Source organism: Canis aureus, chromosome 10 (genome assembly GCF_053574225.1).
Source record: "Canis aureus isolate CA01 chromosome 10, VMU_Caureus_v.1.0, whole genome shotgun sequence".
Taxonomy (NCBI): domain Eukaryota; kingdom Metazoa; phylum Chordata; class Mammalia; order Carnivora; family Canidae; genus Canis; species Canis aureus.
Window position 1 is genome coordinate 4,498,059 of NC_135620.1, and position 17,661 is coordinate 4,515,719.

Consider the following 17,661-nt stretch of genomic DNA (forward strand, 5'->3'; position numbering starts at 1 on the left):
AAGTGAGACTTTCTGTTTTCCCCCGGAGAACTCCGGGTTAGGGCAGCGGACTTCAGTTCCCACACGAATGACAGCAGGACTAGGCAGTGGCATGTTCCTCTCTTGGCTCCAGGCCTGCGCCCCCTTCCCTCCCGGACACCTGCTGCCTGGCCCCTGGAGCGTTTTCTCAGTGACTGGGATACCAGTGGCCCTGTAGATCCCAGAGAATGAGCTTGAGGGGCAGGGTGGGGGGTCCCATCAGGTTACAGCTGAGCCAGCACACGGCACACAGACCTCCATGTGATCCAGGTTCCTAGATTCCCTGGTTGAGACACAGACGTTGCCACCATGGCTCTGCCCTAAAATTCTTACTCTTCCTCCTGCCTCAGGGTCCCCAGGGCCTCAAGGGCGAGCAAGGAGACACAGTGGTGATCGACTACGATGGCAGGATCTTGGATGCCCTGAAGGTAGGTTCCTGGCAGGACCAGGACCCCACCCTTGTTCTCTTCCTGAGGCGACAACCACATACTATGCAAATTAATCCTGCATTTCTTTGCACAAGGGACAGGGGGCAGTTTAGCACAAAGACCCCAGCTTCCCCAGGTACACCTGATAAGGAAATCAGGGCTGTGCTGAGACTTCCCTGGGTGCTAAGAGCTTCTGTGAACACGGTTTATGTGGGCCTGAGCTCCCTGGAGGCCAAAGCATAGAAGGGAAGCTCCCTGCTGGGGGCGAGGGGCAGGAGACAAAGCTTTCAAAGCATTTCCTGATGTCCTCCTTGCACCTTCCCAGGAAACAAGCCAGAGGGCTAGGTCTTCTAGTAGCTGGTGGGGGAAGATGACAGCGGCAGGGCTGCCACAAGGAGCCTCAGGGAATGCGTGGCCGCTGAGCCCTGCCCGGTGCCTGACAGACTTGGGACCATCACCACTGGAGAGAGAGGTTGGGTGCCAGCTGTTCACGGCTTCCAGGAAAGGGAGCTCGGGAGGGACAGGAACAAACATCAGAGACCAGACTGAGCCTCGGCACCTGACCCCACCTGAGCTCCATTCCAGTTAACCCCCACAGGCCTCAGGGAAACACAAGCCGGTCGCACCACAGGCCTGCATGGTGCAGTGTGGTCTGAAGGCATGCACAGGCATGGTGCATCCAGGCCCCACTTGGAGAACCAACCTGAGTTCAGGGAGGTGGGATGTAGATATCGGCTGCCAGACTGGAATGAGGCATCCAGCCAATGGGCAGTGGGCTGACAGTTGGTTCTTGATCAGGGAAGCAATGTTAATAATACATATTGTGGGGGTGCCTGGTGGCTCAGTCAGTTAAGCATCTGCCTTCAGCTCAAGTCATGATCCCAGTGTCCTGGAATGGATCCCTGTGTTCCCTGCTCAGAGGGGATCCTGCCTCTCCCTCTCCCTTTGCCTGCTGCTGCCCCTGTTTGTGCTCTCTCTCTGTCAAATAAATAAAATCTTTTTAAATATGTGTGTGTGTGTGTGTGTGTGTGTGTGTGTGTATAAATTGTGGGCAGGCTAGCTGAGGAATGGCGTGGACAGTGAATAAAAGTGGGTGTGATGGCAGGGGGGCCTTCGTGGGGTGGGGTGGGCTCTGGGCCTGGGCAGGTGGAATGGAAGAAGATAGGAAGACCAGAGATGTCTCAATGGAGGTGCTAGCAAGAAGGGGACAGTTTGCTGGGATGAGGGGACTAACGGAGCAGGGTGCAGCCTTGAGGAGGAGGCATGCATCCAGAGGGTGACGATGAGCCATGTGGGCAAGTGGCCTGTAGGAAGCCTGGGCCAGAATGGGAGCTTGGGAGTAGGATGAGACACCATCTCTTATTCATGACACCTAGGACTCTCCAGCCCTGGCCAACAGCAGAGCACAGAGCTGATGGGCAGAGAGCTCACGGGAGGGATAGAGATGCTCGGCCACTGTCAGGGATAAAATTTTTGCCTGGTCTTGAATACCAACAGGAGATTTACCCATGCTTCAAGAGGCAATAGGGAGCCATCGCAGGATCTTGAGCAGAGGAGTACTGTGAAGAAAGCTGTATTTGGGGTATACTAGCTCTGAAGGCAGAGGGATTCTGGATCTACTGTGGTAGTGGGACACCATGGTATCTCATCCAGTCCCTGGTGCCACCTCCCTGCCTGCCTACCCCCTGCCACCGCCAGACAAGAGTGCCTGACCTGACCTGACAGGGTGGGAAGCAGGCTATGAGGGCAGCTGTTGCAGGCCAGCCGGACAGAGCCCCAGGCCCCGGGGGGAAGGAATGAGCCAACAATTGGGGGGGACGATCTGCATAAATACTCACCAGCTTGGCTTTCACATACAGGGTCCTCCCGGGCCACAGGGTCCCCCAGGACCACCAGGGATCCCCGGAGCCAAGGTCAGTTCATGGACAGTTGTGTGGGCCCCCTCCAAACCCCTTAATTCCAGCACCCACCTCCCCTCTCCTCTCTGCTTCTCTCCTGGATCCCACCCCAACTTCTGGGAGCTCATAGAAGGTGGCCCTGCTCCTTCCGATCCAAGCGTGGTGCCTTCCTCCTGGCCCTCGCTCCTCCAGGAAACCTCATTCACGAGTGTAAACCCTTAAGACATCCCCAGGTCCCAGAGATGACATAGGTGTTCTTACGGCCTATACACATTGTTTACCCCACCCAGCTGGCTCAGGAGAAAGAGCTCAGACTTGGAAATCGGGTAAGATCTGGTCCTGGCCATCGCCCTGTTCTGTGTGGCCTGCAATGAGTCATTTAATACTCCCCTCCCCAGAGTCTCAACTTCCAAACTGGTGACCTCCCAGACTATAGATTATAACTCTGGTCTGTATCTGCCCAGAGGAGCTGAGGAGAGGGCCAGTGCCTGGCACGGGGCTGGCTGGGTACCCAATGGGCACCTTCTGAGATACCACCAACTACAGAGACCTGACCCAGGGACATTGTGCTGATTGGGAGAAGCAGACCAGCCACGGGTCTCTCTCAGGGGCCACCAGACGCCGTAACCTCTCTTGCTTTCTGTTCCCTTCCAGGGCGAGCTGGGATTGCCTGGTGCCCCGGGAATCGACGGAGAGAAGGTCTCTGGGCCTTTCATTTGCTTGGCGATGCTGGTGCCTAGTGTGGGGCTGTGTGTGTGTATGCATGTGTGTGTGTGTGTGTGCGCGTGTGTACAGAGTTAGATGCCACAGAACAGAGTACGCTGCCTGGGTGAATGTCCTGGTTCTGCCCTGAGGCCTCAGGCCAGCTGCTCACTTTCTGGTTCCCCACTGGGAGGGGAGGATGGCACAGTTATTAAGAGATAATCCTGTGTGTGGAAAACAGAGAGCGATGCATTGTGCGTGATATAGCGAAGAGTCTTCAAATGTTACCTAATGCCGTTACAGTTACTCTCAGTATAGTGAGTGCTGTGAACATTGCTGTAAGTGTACACACCTATGTGTGTGTTCCTGTACACACAGCACGGTGTCAGGGGCATCACTGACATTCATGGGAGTGGCTGTAGTGCCAGGTCCCTAGGTGTGCCACACCTCCGACACTACGTGATGGAGAGAGGGAATGAGTGGATGGTGGGGGGTATGTGGGGGTTGGGGGCTCCACTCACCTGTGTCTGAGATGTGAACACAGGGTTGACCCCCCTCCCAAGCCCTGTGAGGGCCCCTGCGGGGGCTGCCCAGTCCCACTCACTCCACCCCTCCCCCCGCTGGCCCACCCGGGCCCCTTGGTGCAGTCACTGCCTGGGTCAGAGGCAGGGACCCACCTGAAGAAGGGGGAGTCTAACCTGGCCGGACTAAGCCCCGGGGACCCGCTGGGGCAGGGCAGGGAGCCTGCCTGCTGATTTCCACCCACTCCTTGTTCTTGTGGCTCGCAGGGTCCCAAAGGAGCTAAAGGAGACCCAGGAGAGGCTGGGCCGACAGGACCCAAAGGGGAGGCAGGCGAGATGGGGCTGTCGGGCCTCCCGGTAAGTGGCTGCTTGGCCCTGCCCTGCTCTGCCCAGGCGGGGGGTTCCAAGGCCAATGCGTGCCCACCCACCTGCAGCTGCGGGGGAGAGGGGCACAGCGGGGGCCCCGCTGACACCGCCCAGCCCCGGGCCACCGATCTTTGACAGAAAGCTCTGCCTCAGCCCATGCCGCTTGGACTCTCGGAGTCCCTGAACTCTCTTCCTTCTCCGTACAAGGACCTACCTTCTGCCTGCCTCCCAAGGCCACTGAACAGGTGGAAGGGAGCTGACAGGGGGCTGACCGCTCAGGATGGCATCCTGCTCTGTCTCCTGCCAGCTCTGGAACCCTGCACGAGCATCCTAACCCCCCTGGGCCTCAGTTTCCCCACCTCTAAAATGAGGATGATTGTCTCCCACTCGTGAGATCCTGTACATGAGCCTGTACAACAGGGCTGAGAGTGGTGGCCACGTGATAAATAGCCACCATCACCATCATCATGGCTGGACTCAAATAGTTGTGGGTTCAAGCGGCTACCAGGTGCCACCTCTTCACATCTGATGTTCATCCATGAGGCTCCTTCAGCTAGAGAGGTGGCTGGTCTTAAACCCGGGTCTTTGCTTCCAGAGCCGCTGGGTGCCCCCAACACCCACCTCACAGGATACAGTTTATATCGCTTTTAATGGACTCTCCAAAAACCCACTTGCTGGGCACCCAGAGAGTGGCACCAATTTAGGGGAAACTGCTTCAAGCTGCAGAGGCCAGCTCGTGGCTGATGCTGCAGGCCTCATGGGGAAGGAAGGGGAGCTACCAACCCGTGGGTGGTGCTTTTGGTGATGGACAGAAAGGGCTGAAGACCATCCTCTCCTGCAGGGCACCGATGGCGCCAAGGGGGAGAAGGGAGAGTCAGCATCTGACAGCCTACGGGAGAGCCTGGTAAGGGGGGCTGCTGAGGACCAAGGTCTCCCCTCAGTGTCAGGCCCAGGCCAACTGGGTTCCTGAACCTTGGGACAGAAAGGCCATGTGGCCTGACCAAACCCAGGGCAGTGAGGGAGGTGGAAGGAGGGAGCCTCGGGCTGTGTCCTCCAGCTGAGGCCCATCTGAGAACCCCAAAGGCCAGCCCCTGTGCACTCTTCTGTGGGTGGGAAGAAGACTCAGCCCAGTGGCTCAGGGCCTAGCCCCCCTAAGAGGGCTCATCCACTGTCCAGTGTGTTCAAGTGTGGACGAGTGAGGTATGATGGAGCGGGGGTGTCTAATCCACTTCTAACTGCTTCCTAGGCCCAGATCATAGTGGCGCCAGGGCCCCCTGGCCCCCCTGGTCCCCCAGGCCCCACGGTAAGAACATTTGGCTTGAAGTAGCCGAGATATGCAGAGGATGGGGAGCCCAGGCTTGGAGCTGTGACCCAGAGAAGGACAGGACTTCCCGGCAGGGAGGGGGCATATCTAGCAATCTGGCAGAGCCTGGGTCTGGGCTTGGGAGGTTGCAGAGGTCAGGATCACAGGGGCTACAGAGTGGCCTAGAAGCCAGGGTGACCACTGCAAGAGGAATGTGGCTCTGAGATCCAGACCCAACCTGATGGCCTTTCTGATTTGCTCTGTCCTCCTCCAGGGCCTTCAGGGAATCCAGGGTCCCAAGGTGAGTTCTGGGGCGTGGGGGGAACCTCTCTACTCACTGCAGACTCACAGCCTGCATAGTTCCAAAAAGCCTTGCGAATGGGCCCCACGCTTGGCCCCCGACCACCTCTGCGTTACCCCAGGCCCTGAACACTCTGAATCCCCTGGAGTGCAACCTCCTTGATGCCCTCGAGGCTGGTGTCCCCTAGCCCCACACGGGGACTCTGTTCTTTCACCTTGTCCCTCTGCCCCAGCCCTAGTCAGCTGCCTCTACCTCCGTGTACCATGCCCCCTTTCCTTACACACTTCTCTGCATGGCCCCCATACGCACATCTGTCTCTCAACTGCCCACAGCCTGGACATGAAGTCTTGGGTTTGGTGTGTATTACATAATGTCCTGTCCTCTGCTCTTAAATTAAAACCGTGAGCATGGCCTGCCCGTGTGCCCTGCATGGGGGAGGCCAGCTGGCCTCACTGCTCGCTACGCCTGGTTTCTCTCTCATTCACCCTGCGGGAGCACACATCTCTGATTCTCCAACCCAGAGGCCGGCAGGACTCAGCCATGAATCCCACAGCTGAGCGGAGCCCAGCCTGTGGCCTGACCAGATGTGCAGCTTCTGGCTCTGTTTTGTCCCAAGACCTCCCCCAGATCATGTTTAAAAGAGACAGCTGCTGGCATAGACGAAGTCCAACGCTATGGCTTAGAAACCCTACTGGTGGGCAGCCCCGGTAGCGCAGCAGTTTAGCGCCGCCTGCAGCCCAGGGCCTGATCCTGGAGACCTGGGATCAAGTCCCGCGTCAGGCTCCTGCATGGAGCCTGCTTCTCCCTCCTCCAGTGTCTCTGCCTTTCTCTCTCTCTATGTCTATCATAAATAAATAAATAAATAAATAAATCTTAAAAAAAAAAAAAAAAAGAAAAGAAACTCTACTGGTCCTTAGCTCTGCTGCTTCTTGGCTGTGTGGCTGGACCTGTCCCTGCCTGTCTCTCTGCCTCTCTTTACCTATCTGTGAAATGGCTGTGAGGTAGCTCATATGCCGGAAAAGGTAAAATGCCCACACTTAACAGCTCATTCTGATTACTATTTGCACTGGAAGGAAGCCAGGGTCAAGCCCGTGAGAGCCTAGAGTCTGTCCCCCTGCCCTGCACACCCCAGCACAGCTCCAAGCTTTCCTGTCCTGCTGTTTCTCTGACTCCTTTCCCCTGACTGATGTCTACTCTTTCCTTCCAGGGATTGGATGGAGCAAAGGGAGAGAAGGGTGTGGCGGGTGAGAGAGGCCCCAGCGGCCTGCCTGTGAGTGTCATGAGCCTTGTTTGTCCCTCCAGGTCACTAATTTCTGTACCTGTCATGCCTCTTGACCCATTCCTTTTCCACCCAGGGGCCAGCTGGCCCACCGGGCCTTATTGGGCTACCAGGAACCAAAGGAGAAAAGGTAACAACCTCCTTTAATGCCTCCCAAGTATGACTGCACGTTTATAGTGTCACTTGGCCGTGGGGACTCAACCCCTGCAACACACTGACCCAGGGCCAGAAATCAGGCTTGTAGACAACTCACAAGGCTGAACGTCTCAGCAGTAGTGTTCCTGGCACACACACACACCCCCCCCCCACCACGGGCCTCTCATACCTCCTCTTTATCTTTCCTCAGGGAAGACCCGGGGAGCCAGGACTAGATGTAAGTATCTCATCGTTCACTGTGATCAGGCTCCTCCTCTATGTACCTTCTGCCCTTTGCTGGCCATACAGTAATCTGATCTGCTTGGCTTGGATGTGACCCCATTCCCCATGGCTGGGACTCCAACTAACTGGATCCCTCTGTGTCCCCAGTGCCAAGTCTAGTTCATAGCCCAGAGTAAGTACTTGATGAGTGGATGGATGGATGAGTGATAGATGGATGGAAGATGGGTAGATAGATGATGGGTGGATGGATGATTCATGGATGAGTGATAGGTGGATGGATGGATAATGGATGGGTGGAAGATGAGTGGATGGAAGATAGATGGAAGGATGATAGGTGGATAATGGGTGGGTAGATGATAGGTTGGTGGATGATGGGTGAATAGAAGATGGATAGACGATGGGTGGATGGGTGATGAATGGAATATGGATGGATAATGGATGAGTGGAAGATGGATGAATAGAAGATAGATGGATGATGGGTGGATAGAAGATGGGATAATGGTGGATGGATGATGGGTGGGTGGAGGATGAATGGATGGATAAACGGATTGATGAATGGATGGATAATGGGTGGTTGGATGACGGATGGATAATGGTGGATGGATGATGGGTGGATAGAAGATGGATAGATAATGCTGAATGGACGATGGGTGGGTGGGTGGATGATGGATGGATGAATGGATGGATGAATGGGTGGATGGATGGATAATACTGGATGGATGATGGGTGGGTGGGTGATGAATGGAAGATGGATGGATAATGGTAGATGGGTAATGGATGAGTGGAAGATGGGTGGATGATGGGTGAATGGGAAATGGATGGAAGATGGATGGATAATGCTGGATGGATGATGGATGGACGAATGGATGGATGGATAATGGGTGGATGGATGATGGATGCATAATGGTGGATGGATGATGGATGAATGATGGGTGGATGGTTGATGAGTGGATGGGTAATGGGCAACTGGATGGAAGGATGATGCATTGGAACAGGAAGGTTAAAGGAACAAGAAGAGAGCAGTGTTGCAATATCCTGGTGAGACAATGGAGCTTCAGCTAGGACCTTATTGTGGGAAGGGAAGGAGAGAAAATGTTAGCCTAAAGTTGATTGGATCAAGTGTCTTGGTTGCCAGCAACAGAAAACATTTCAAACTGGTTTAAAGCCCTAACTGAGAAATCCAGAGGGACAATGCACAGATCCACACAACCCAGCCTCTCATGCTTTCTTGTCTGTGCTTTCCCTGTGGGGGTGTCATTTCAAGTTACATGTGGTGATGGGATGGAGACAGTAGCCCCAAACCCACATTTTCCCAGACCCAAACCCTGGAGAAAGACTATTTGCTTCACCCTCTTCTTTTAGACATATCTTATCAATTCTCACTGGCCCCAAGTGCTGAAATATCACTTGGCCATAAGAAATGCAGTGCCCTGATTGGCCAGCCCGGATCACATGCTCCCTTCTGGAGCCAGGAGCAGAGTGGGTGGATTATATGAAGGGAGGGTTGTTCACACCTCGTAGCTATTGCAAGGGGAATGGTGACCAGATGCAGGGCTGCAGGGATTCTGGTGCCTGTGCCAGACTTTAAGGAGAGAATGCCACCTTAGAGAGCAACTGTAGACACAGAGTTTCTGATGGGGAAGATGGTGCCCATCCATGAAAAGTGTCCAGAGAAGAAGCCAATGCTGAATCCAGTTCAGGCTCTGGACCCAACGAGGTCGTGGAGCTAAAGAGACCATGCCACCAGCAGTGAGACCACAGTTGCTCCTAGGAGGCCTGGAGCTCAGAGTGGCATCTCAAAGCCACGCCTACCTGCTCTACCTGGCAAGCCTCTGGCTCCGCACCCACTCCACCTGGTCCAGCCAACATGGGGAATCTGCTCAGAAGCCTCCCTGGCCTCATACCTGGATAGAATAGCCTGTCTCCCTGGTTCCCCATGGCATCTGGTTCATCCTATGCCGTTGAGCATTGACCATTGTCTTCTATACCCTCTTGCCTGTCACATGAGACCACGAAGGAAGTGTCACATTTGTTCCTGTGGGGTTTTAATTTATGCATGTGACCGAGTGACAACCCACAGAGGTCAATGCCAGTAAAGGAAGAGTGCGTTACTTATGTTTCCTTAGAGAAGGGCTCACCTCGCTATGGAGGGTCACATGGGGAAGCACCACGTTTAGTCGGGGGGGAAAGAAAGGAGTGGAGGGCAGTGTTTATAGGGGTTTCCTTGCAAAAGGCAGGCAGGGCAGAGGAAACAGTTGAGGACTGGCTAGTAAAAAGGTGTGAAGAGTGCAGGCAGGCTCCAGGCTGGAGGGGTGGTGTCGCTCTCCTGGTACCTGGCCCGGGGATGACTTGGGGCAGGGGAAGCATCATCAGATGGTGTGTAGGAAGCAGATAAAGGGGGTGATTGGGAGATTGTTGGCTTACACATGAAATGTGCTCCCAGACCAGCCCTCTGCTACGCCCCCTAGCCAGCCTCTCCCTACCCAGCAAGTTCTTTAAGATGTCAAAACATCATAAGGAACAGAAAATAAATAGGGGGAGAAAGGAGACATATCAAATCTGTTTCTCTGTCCTTGGCATACAGCCCACAACCCAGTTCCTAGTGGATGCTTGGAAATGTTGCCTCCATGGGTAGATGGATAAATGGACAGGTGGATGGAGGGGTGGGTAGGTGTATAAGAGATTCAGCCAGAGGCAGACAACAGGTCACCATTTCTCAGTCTGACAAAATTGGTGGCATAAACTTCCATGAATTTCCATGTCCCTAGCCATGCCCTGCTGCATCTGGCAGTGATGGGAGAGAAAACCCCTTGCCAGGGGCTCTACCTGAGGCCTTCTTTTTTTTTTTCCCTAAGATTTTATTTATTTATTCATGAGAGACACAGAGAGAGAGGCAGAGACATAGGCAGAGGGAGAAGCAGGCTCCCCGTGGGGATCCCAAGGTGGGACTCAATCCCTGGACCCCGGGATCATGCCCTAAGCTAAAGGCAAATGCTCAACCACTGAGCCACCCAGGTGTCCCTCTGCCTGAGGGCTTCTGTCCAGAGACACCGATGGTGTTCTCCTCTGGAGGAAGCAGTGCTGGCATCTTGAATGCATGCTTTTCTCTAAATCAGCCAGGCACCCAGCACATGTGTCACCTAGGAGTTGGCGCTGGGCCAGTTTGTACCACTGATCTGCCTAGGGCAAGGCAGTGATGGATGGGAGGGTCATGGAGAGGGATAGCACACCTCAAACCTCACTGTATTCTTTTTGCCAGGGTTTCCCTGGACCCCGAGGAGAGAAAGGTGACCGGAGCGAACGTGGAGAGAAGGTGGGGGCAGGTGGAGAGAACGGGGGGTGGGAGTGGTGGCAAGATATGAGCCAAGGCACGTGAAGGCTGGGGTGGGGATAGTAGGACAGGGGTGGCTGCTGGCTGGAGGCCCATCTCTTTGAGACTTGGAAGAGGGGTCCTGGGCCCTGCAGCCACAACCATCCCCCGCATTTCCCTCCTTGTGCAGGGGGAACGAGGCGTCCCGGGCCGGAAAGGCGTGAAGGGCCAGAAGGGTGAGCCAGGACCGCCAGGCCTGGACCAGCCATGTCCTGTGGTACGTGTCGGAGCAGAGTGGGAGCCCTGACCCAGGTCTTTGCTGCCCCAGGCCAAGGTCAGGCCAGCGTCTTCTCTGTCCTCGGGGAGACCACCATGGCTGTCACTGCCATCGTGTCACTCCTCTCACTCTGGTCCTGACTCCCCTCCGTCGGCATGGCTCCAGGAGACCCCCCAGCCCCTCCACAGATGGAGGCAGGGCCCAGGGCAGAGTGTTTGCCAGGGTCACTGCCCTTCTTTTCTCAGCTTCCTTGGCCCTCACAGGGATCAGGGCACTCTTACCTCTCTGGGTGTAGGCCCCAAGGAGGAGGCTTTTTTTTTAAAGATTTTATTTATTTATTCATGAGAGACACAGAAAGAGAGGCAGAGACACAGGCAGAGGGAGAAGCAGACGCCTTGCAGGGAGTCCGATGGAGGACTTCATCCCAGGACCCTGGGATCATGACCTGAGCCAGAGGCAGATGCTCAGCCACTGAGCCACCCAGGTGCTCCAAGGAGGAGGCTTTGGCTGGTATGGGTGGCCCTGACACACCCATGCGCCTCCTCTGTGTCCCCCAGAGTCCTTCCCTGTTCCCTATGCCTTCCTCCTTTCTTTCTCTCTCATATCAGCTTCTGATGGCGACGAGACCTTGGGCCTGAAGTAACCACGATTTAGTCCCCAACCACCCAGTACCGAGGGCAGAGAGGGTTCACACGTCAGACTCTCCCATGGAGCTCAGAAAAGACAGGCAAGACAAAGCAGGGAGTTTCCATGCTAAGAGTGAGCAGATAGCCACTCCCAGCCACCTTCCAAAGGGGCATCAGGGTGAGGAACCCCAGAGGCCTGGTCCTCTGACCATAAGTCACACTGGCCTCTGTTCTCCTCATCCATGAGTCTCCTCATCCGTGCAGTGGGGGTGTTCGTCCCTATCCCCAGAGGTCTTGAGGAGTGAATGAGAAAAAAACAAGAAGAGCAGAGAGGTAGGCATACACATGAGGTGCAGGGTTGCCAGGGGGATGCGGTGGCCCAGCCTCACAGCCCCGGCCCTGGGCCAAGACTTCTCTCCAAGTCATTCAGCCTTCATCTTTCAAACAGGAATATCCTAGCTGTGGAGGCAAGCGAGGGGCGCCGGGCTCCAGGGCCCTGGCCAGGGGCAGCGGGCCCTGCCCTGTGGTACGAGGTCTGGCCTGCTGTGTGCTGTGTTGTGCTGTGCTGGGCGGGACATCTGGGTGCTTGTGCCCCCTACTCTGAATCCCACCCCCTATCCTGCCTTCCTGTCCTGCCTGCCCCTCCTCCCCACTTCTCTTTGGGTCCCAGCCAGTGCCCTGGTGGATGCGCAGAGTTCCAGGGCCTGTGCTCCCATGGCTGCCTCCAGAGTGCAGTGTTTTCCCAAACTGGGGTTCTGCAGGGACTTTGGACTGATTGATGGGTCAGCCTGTCCCTCTCCAGCTCTGCTGCTGGGCCACCTGAAACCTGCCCCACCCCTTTGTGTCTGAGTGCTGAGCCAGCATTGGCATCGCTGGTGCCCCAGACAACCCCAGCCCCTCACACCCCGATCTGTACCCTGAGAGCCTCAGCCTACTCTGTCTGCCACTCAGATCCAAAAACGGGGACCAGGCCAGGCCAGACGGGCATCCTGCTCCCTGGACTGTCCTTCAGACACTCTTGAAGAAACTCCTGAGAGCTCTCAGGCCCCCAGTGTGAGGGGCCAGAGCCACTGTCATGGCTACCAGGAGGGAGGCCATGCAACCCCTCAGGGGGCCAGGGCTGGGGCCAGGGCCAGGCCCTGCTCCTGGCCAACACATTCAAGCACAAGTCCTGGTTCTGTCCCCTGCTGGAATGTCCCAACAAAGCCCCACAGGGGTGCACTCACTCAGAGTGAACACAGGCCCTCGTGTCTCATCTCGTGACCCAACTACCTAGGTGAAGGAGCATTTGGGCCCTGCTTCAGGGGCCTCCTCCCACAGGGCAAGACTCCCTACACCCAGGGCAAGACTATTTGGAGTGTAGGGAGCTGATCGGTCCCCCATCCCCATCGCTGAAACATTTCTCTTTTCCAGGGCCCTGATGGACTGCCAGTGCCTGGCTGCTGGCATAAGGTACCTCACAGGGGAGAGTCTCTAGGACAGATTGGGAGGAGGGGGCCAGCAAGGGGGGCTGTGGGGGCTGGTATCTGCAGCTCCCCACACAGGGACAGAATAGCCGGGTTTCCCATGATGATGTGACCCTAGTTTTGACTCTCCCATCATGTGGCCCAGGGCTTGGGGCTGTGGTCCTAGGTGGTGATGCACGGCCCACCCTGTTGGTTATTCTGGGCTTACTCGGCACCTGGCCCAGCTAGGGCAAAGCCACCCACGTACCCTGGGACTTCGTCCCAACTGCCCTACTGAGGGGGGTGGGGAAGCCATGAGCTGGGGATGAGAGATTTGAGGGCACACCTGTTCTAGAAAAATTGGGCAGGACAGGAAACCCAGACCAGGGCGAGGCCTCTGGGGCCTCCCTCCTCACCTTCCGCCTGTCTCTTCTCTTCCAGTGACCCCCGTACCCAGCCACAACCTGTACAGTTGCGTGTGGACGTTTTTAATTTTTGTAAAAAAAAAAACAAAAAACAAAAAACAGTAATATATTGATCTTTTTTTCACGGGATGCACCACCTGTGGCCTTCTAACATTCAAGAGTGTGCCTGGCCCAGTGCCAGAATGATCAGCATGTGAAGCTGGCCGGAAAGTAGACAGGCCAGTCCAGGGGAGCTGTGTACTTGGTTGAGGGGGCAGCCATGAGACTTGGCTTATCCCAGAAAGGAGACGAGGGTGAAAGTGTCTGGCTCAGGAGAGGCTGCAAAGATGCTGGGTTGGGCCTTCAGCCACCTGATTAGCAGAGAGACTGCCCCCTGAACCCTGGAGCCCTGGAGCCCACTCCATCCAGAAGGGTCCCAGCCTCTCTGGCCTGTGGACTCAGCCACAACCAGCTGCCCACCCCTTAGTGCCCGTCTGGGCCCTGGGTTCCCCAGGGCAGGATCAGATTCCTGCCCAGCACTTGCAGCCGGGTGCTGGGAGCTCTGGGGGGCACCCCCAGCAGGCCTAGCTCCCACCAAGTCCAGTAGGCTTCAGGAGCCCAGCCTGCCAAGAGAACATGTGTCCTCTGGCCTGGAGAAGAGGCCACGCACTGTGACCACTGCCTGTGGACCCAGCTGCAAAGAAGCCTCGTGATCCCTGAGTGTGGAGGACAGTGGGTCCCAGACTGGAGTGGCTGCCACTTCCCGCCTGTCTCGCATCACCCAAAAGAAGGTCATGACAGGACTTTGAGAGCCCAAGGAGACTGGCCTGCAGCTCAGAGTTTGGGTTGCACCGGCCTCAGCTCTCCCACCCAAGAGAACTCTGGTCAGCCTGCCTCAACTGCCCCTTTGGATGAGCTGTGCAGACCAAGAAAGCCTCGGGGCTGGTTCTGGGCTATAGCCTGAGCAGGGGGTCTGAGACCCAGCCACTGGTGCCCTGAGGAGAGAGGCTTCCCCACCCCTGGCAAGGGATCCCAGCTGCAACCTCCATCCAGTACAGCTGCTTGCCTCCCTTCTCTGTATAGACGGAAACTGCCGCGTGTAATAAACCACAATGTGTGTATGGGTGTGCTTCTCCTTGCACACTGCCGCTGAGCACCTCTGGGGGTGGGGGGAGGGACAAGGGGACGCTCCCCAGATCAGAGCCACCCCAGAAACCAGAGGAAGTTTGTTCAAGGTCAGGGCAGAGATAGGGTTTGGGGTTAGAAAGACAGACCCACAGCCTGGCTCTGCCATATGCCGGCTCAGCCCTGTGTCCTCTCACTCATGTCATGGAGTTCCCAGATGCTCCTCTGATCCAGTGACCAATGACTGCTGCATGACAGATCACCTCCAAGCTTACCTTAAACCAATAATATTTCTCTCTCAATGGGCTCAGCCGGGTAGTTGTCACTCAAGCTCTCCCATGCATGGTGGTTGATGCTGGCTGGCAGCGGGGACCTCAGAGGGCCAGGACCCCTCTCTATGTGTCCTGGGCTTCTGCAGAGCATGGGTCCCCATGGTGATTGTCCCAGATCACCAGTGGCAGGCTGGTGACCTTTTGTGGCCAAGCCTCAGAAATCATATGGTATCACTTCCTGCCGGGATCAGAGGTACATCCTAATTCAATGGGTAAGAATTAACACTGTTATTTTAAGGAGAAAATGTGGGAGAGTGGATCTTGTTGCAGCTGTCACTTAGAAAATTCAAACCTACCACCTCCTCTGTAAAATGGGACAGCAATGTTTACCCCTGGGATGGGTCAGACACCAGAAAGCACTCATGGTTCTAAATCTCCTCCCTTCTCCACACCAAGTAGGGGAGCAAGCAAGGGCCACAGTCTTGCAGTGTTTCAACTTCCCTCATCCCAGCTCATCCTTGTAACGACCCTGGGAGAGAAGCCCAGTGAATATGTCTATTTCACAGATGACAAAATCAAGCACATCCAGGATAGTGTAGACAAGAACAGGCCTGCAGGTCTCCTTACAAGGGCTGACATCTAAGGAGGCCACGGTTCGAGATGTCCCCCATGACCTGCCCCAGACCAAGCTACATGGCCTCCTCACTATGCAGAAGAGGCCTGGCCATGTACTGCTAGGGAGGAAGAAAGTGTGATGTCCCCGCCTCTGTCTCCCTAAGTGGAAATAAGTGGCAGGCCATACTACTTGTCGGCCAGTTGTGTGGCTCACCGGGGAGGCCAGTAGTATGGAAAGGGACAGAAGCACAATGGGGCTCTGGCAACTGATGGAGATCACTGGGCACCCAAGCATCCTTTGGAGCCCCAGCATAACTTCACCAATCGAATGTGCTCCACAGTCTGTAATCCGCTCCTCCCTCCAGCCAGGTGCCTCCCTGGATCCCATAACCAGTCCCATGAAGGACAGGACCTATATGATTGGTGTCCCTGTTTCCACTTTATAAATGATGGAGCAGTTAGTCACCTCCCCAAGGACACACAGCCAGGACAGGGTGACAGGCAGATGGGGCCCAGGTTCTTGGATAACCACCAGTTTATCCTTCCAAATTGTCTGGCGGGGCATGGAGTCTGCTAGACAGTGTCCTGATGATGGGGGATTGGTAGGGCTATGCTCCTGGGGGGGCAGAAGCCACATGTTCCCACGGCCCCAGACATCCCAGCTCATTGGTGGCCCACTGCTGCCCCCTTGTGGCCGCACACCGTGTATCATCAGGTCTGCACATTTCACAAGCTTCAAAGTTCAAGCTGATGGAGTCCTCCAAGAGCTTGGGTTGGGGACAAGAGACTAGAAGAGTGAATGATGTGCTTCAGGTCCCAGCTGAGACTCGGGGTTGTCCCCTGCCTCACAGCTGAGCCTTAAGGACTGAAGCTTTGCGTCTCTGCAAAGAGAGGTAGCTCTGCCTCCAACCACCCCCTTCCAAAGCGAGGGAAGCACAATTACTGAGCCCCAGTGTGTGCCATGGCAGCTACACTAGCACAAGGATTACTATCCCCTTCTCCAGACGAACGGAGGTGGAAGAGGAATGGGCTTACCCAGGCTTCCTCCTGATCCCCAGGATACTGCTAGGAACACATGGGGTATGTGCGGTTGTCACAATGATTGGGGGACACTCCTGGCACTCAGATCCGGTTTCAGCCACTGCCTCCCATCCTCTGCCCTCTTGGCCTCTGATGGTACCTCGAAGCTGATGCATGAGGTAACAGAGGAGTAGTGGGCATAGGGCCCAGAGGCAAGGAGTGGGCTTTTCTGAGCAGGAAGGTGAAGCTTCCTGGTGTTGTACTGACCCTGTGGGAGACACTCTCCGTCCAGGAAATAGCCGAGCCTGCTCAGACCTCCAGCTATACTACCTCCTGGACCTGGACACCCCAGGAATGGATGAGATATGAACTGCAACCTTCACCCCCTTACCCCAAGGCAGGAAGAGTCCCTGAGCCAACCTGACTTCTCTGAGCTGCCAAAGATGGGGCCCAAACAGGATTCTCAGGCTCCCTACCCACCCACCCCCAACCCCTTCTATTTTATTTATTTATTTATTTATTTATTTATTTATTTATTTATTTATTTATTTATTTTTAGGTACAAATTATTTTTTATGTTTTTTCTGGGGGGGGAGGGAAATCAGGACAGTCCTTCTAAATCAGTTTGGGAAGACAAAGAAGTTCGGAAATGGATGGTGGTGATGGTTGCACGATGTGAATGTACTGAATCCCACTGAATTGTACACTTTAAAATGGTTTCAGGGCAGTCCCGGTGACTCAGCGGTTTAGCGTGGCCTTCGCCCAGGGCATGATTGTGGAGCCCGGGGATTGAGTCCTGCATGGGGCTCCCAGCATGGAGCCTCCTCCTCCTCCCTCTGCCTGTGTCTCTGCCCACCTCCCTCTTCTCTCTGTCTTATGAATAAATAAAATATTTTAAAAATAAAATAAAAATGGTTTCAGTGGTACGGTTATTTATATGATACCACAATTTTTTTTTTTAGATTTTATTTATTCATGAGAGACACGGAGAGAGAGGCAGAGACACAGGCAGAGGGAGAAGCAGGCTCCCTGCAGGGAGTGCCCTGCAGCACTGGATCCCAGGACCCTGGATACAACCTGAGCCGAAGGCAGACCCTCAACCACTGAGCCACCCAGGTGCCCCCATACCACCACAATTAAAAAAAAACAAATTCCAAATGTTCTTTAATAAATACGTTAAGCATTTTACAGCAATGGGGAAGAGATGAAGAAATCAGCGATGAGGGAGCGAAGCAGGGAGGAGGCTGAAACTCATGAAAGGTGACAGAAGGGAACCTCCTCTTCCTCAGCCTGTTCAGGCTGCAACCCAGGTCCCTTGTTCTGAGAGGGTTGCCAAGGCACAAAGTCCCAGGGCCTCACCCCAGTTGGGGTTA

At 55.2% G+C, this 17,661-nt stretch overlaps 1 protein-coding gene across 1 annotated transcript in view; it reads left to right on the forward strand.

Moving 5' to 3' along the window:
* Nucleotides 1–14,377, forward strand: part of COL23A1 (collagen type XXIII alpha 1 chain) — a 322,070-nt gene extending 307,693 nt beyond the window's left edge. Inside the window, exons 16-29 of the mRNA XM_077911224.1 lie at nucleotides 369–446; nucleotides 2,306–2,359; nucleotides 2,999–3,043; nucleotides 3,835–3,924; nucleotides 4,775–4,837; nucleotides 5,180–5,236; nucleotides 5,511–5,537; nucleotides 6,745–6,807; nucleotides 6,893–6,946; nucleotides 7,163–7,189; nucleotides 10,454–10,507; nucleotides 10,695–10,781; nucleotides 12,821–12,859; nucleotides 13,294–14,377. Of these exons, the coding sequence (XP_077767350.1) occupies nucleotides 369–446; nucleotides 2,306–2,359; nucleotides 2,999–3,043; nucleotides 3,835–3,924; nucleotides 4,775–4,837; nucleotides 5,180–5,236; nucleotides 5,511–5,537; nucleotides 6,745–6,807; nucleotides 6,893–6,946; nucleotides 7,163–7,189; nucleotides 10,454–10,507; nucleotides 10,695–10,781; nucleotides 12,821–12,859; nucleotides 13,294–13,296 (741 nt within the window). The 3' untranslated portion in view covers nucleotides 13,297–14,377. The remainder of the gene's footprint in view (nucleotides 1–368; nucleotides 447–2,305; nucleotides 2,360–2,998; nucleotides 3,044–3,834; nucleotides 3,925–4,774; nucleotides 4,838–5,179; nucleotides 5,237–5,510; nucleotides 5,538–6,744; nucleotides 6,808–6,892; nucleotides 6,947–7,162; nucleotides 7,190–10,453; nucleotides 10,508–10,694; nucleotides 10,782–12,820; nucleotides 12,860–13,293) is intronic.
* Nucleotides 14,378–17,661: the final 3,284 nt, after the last annotated feature.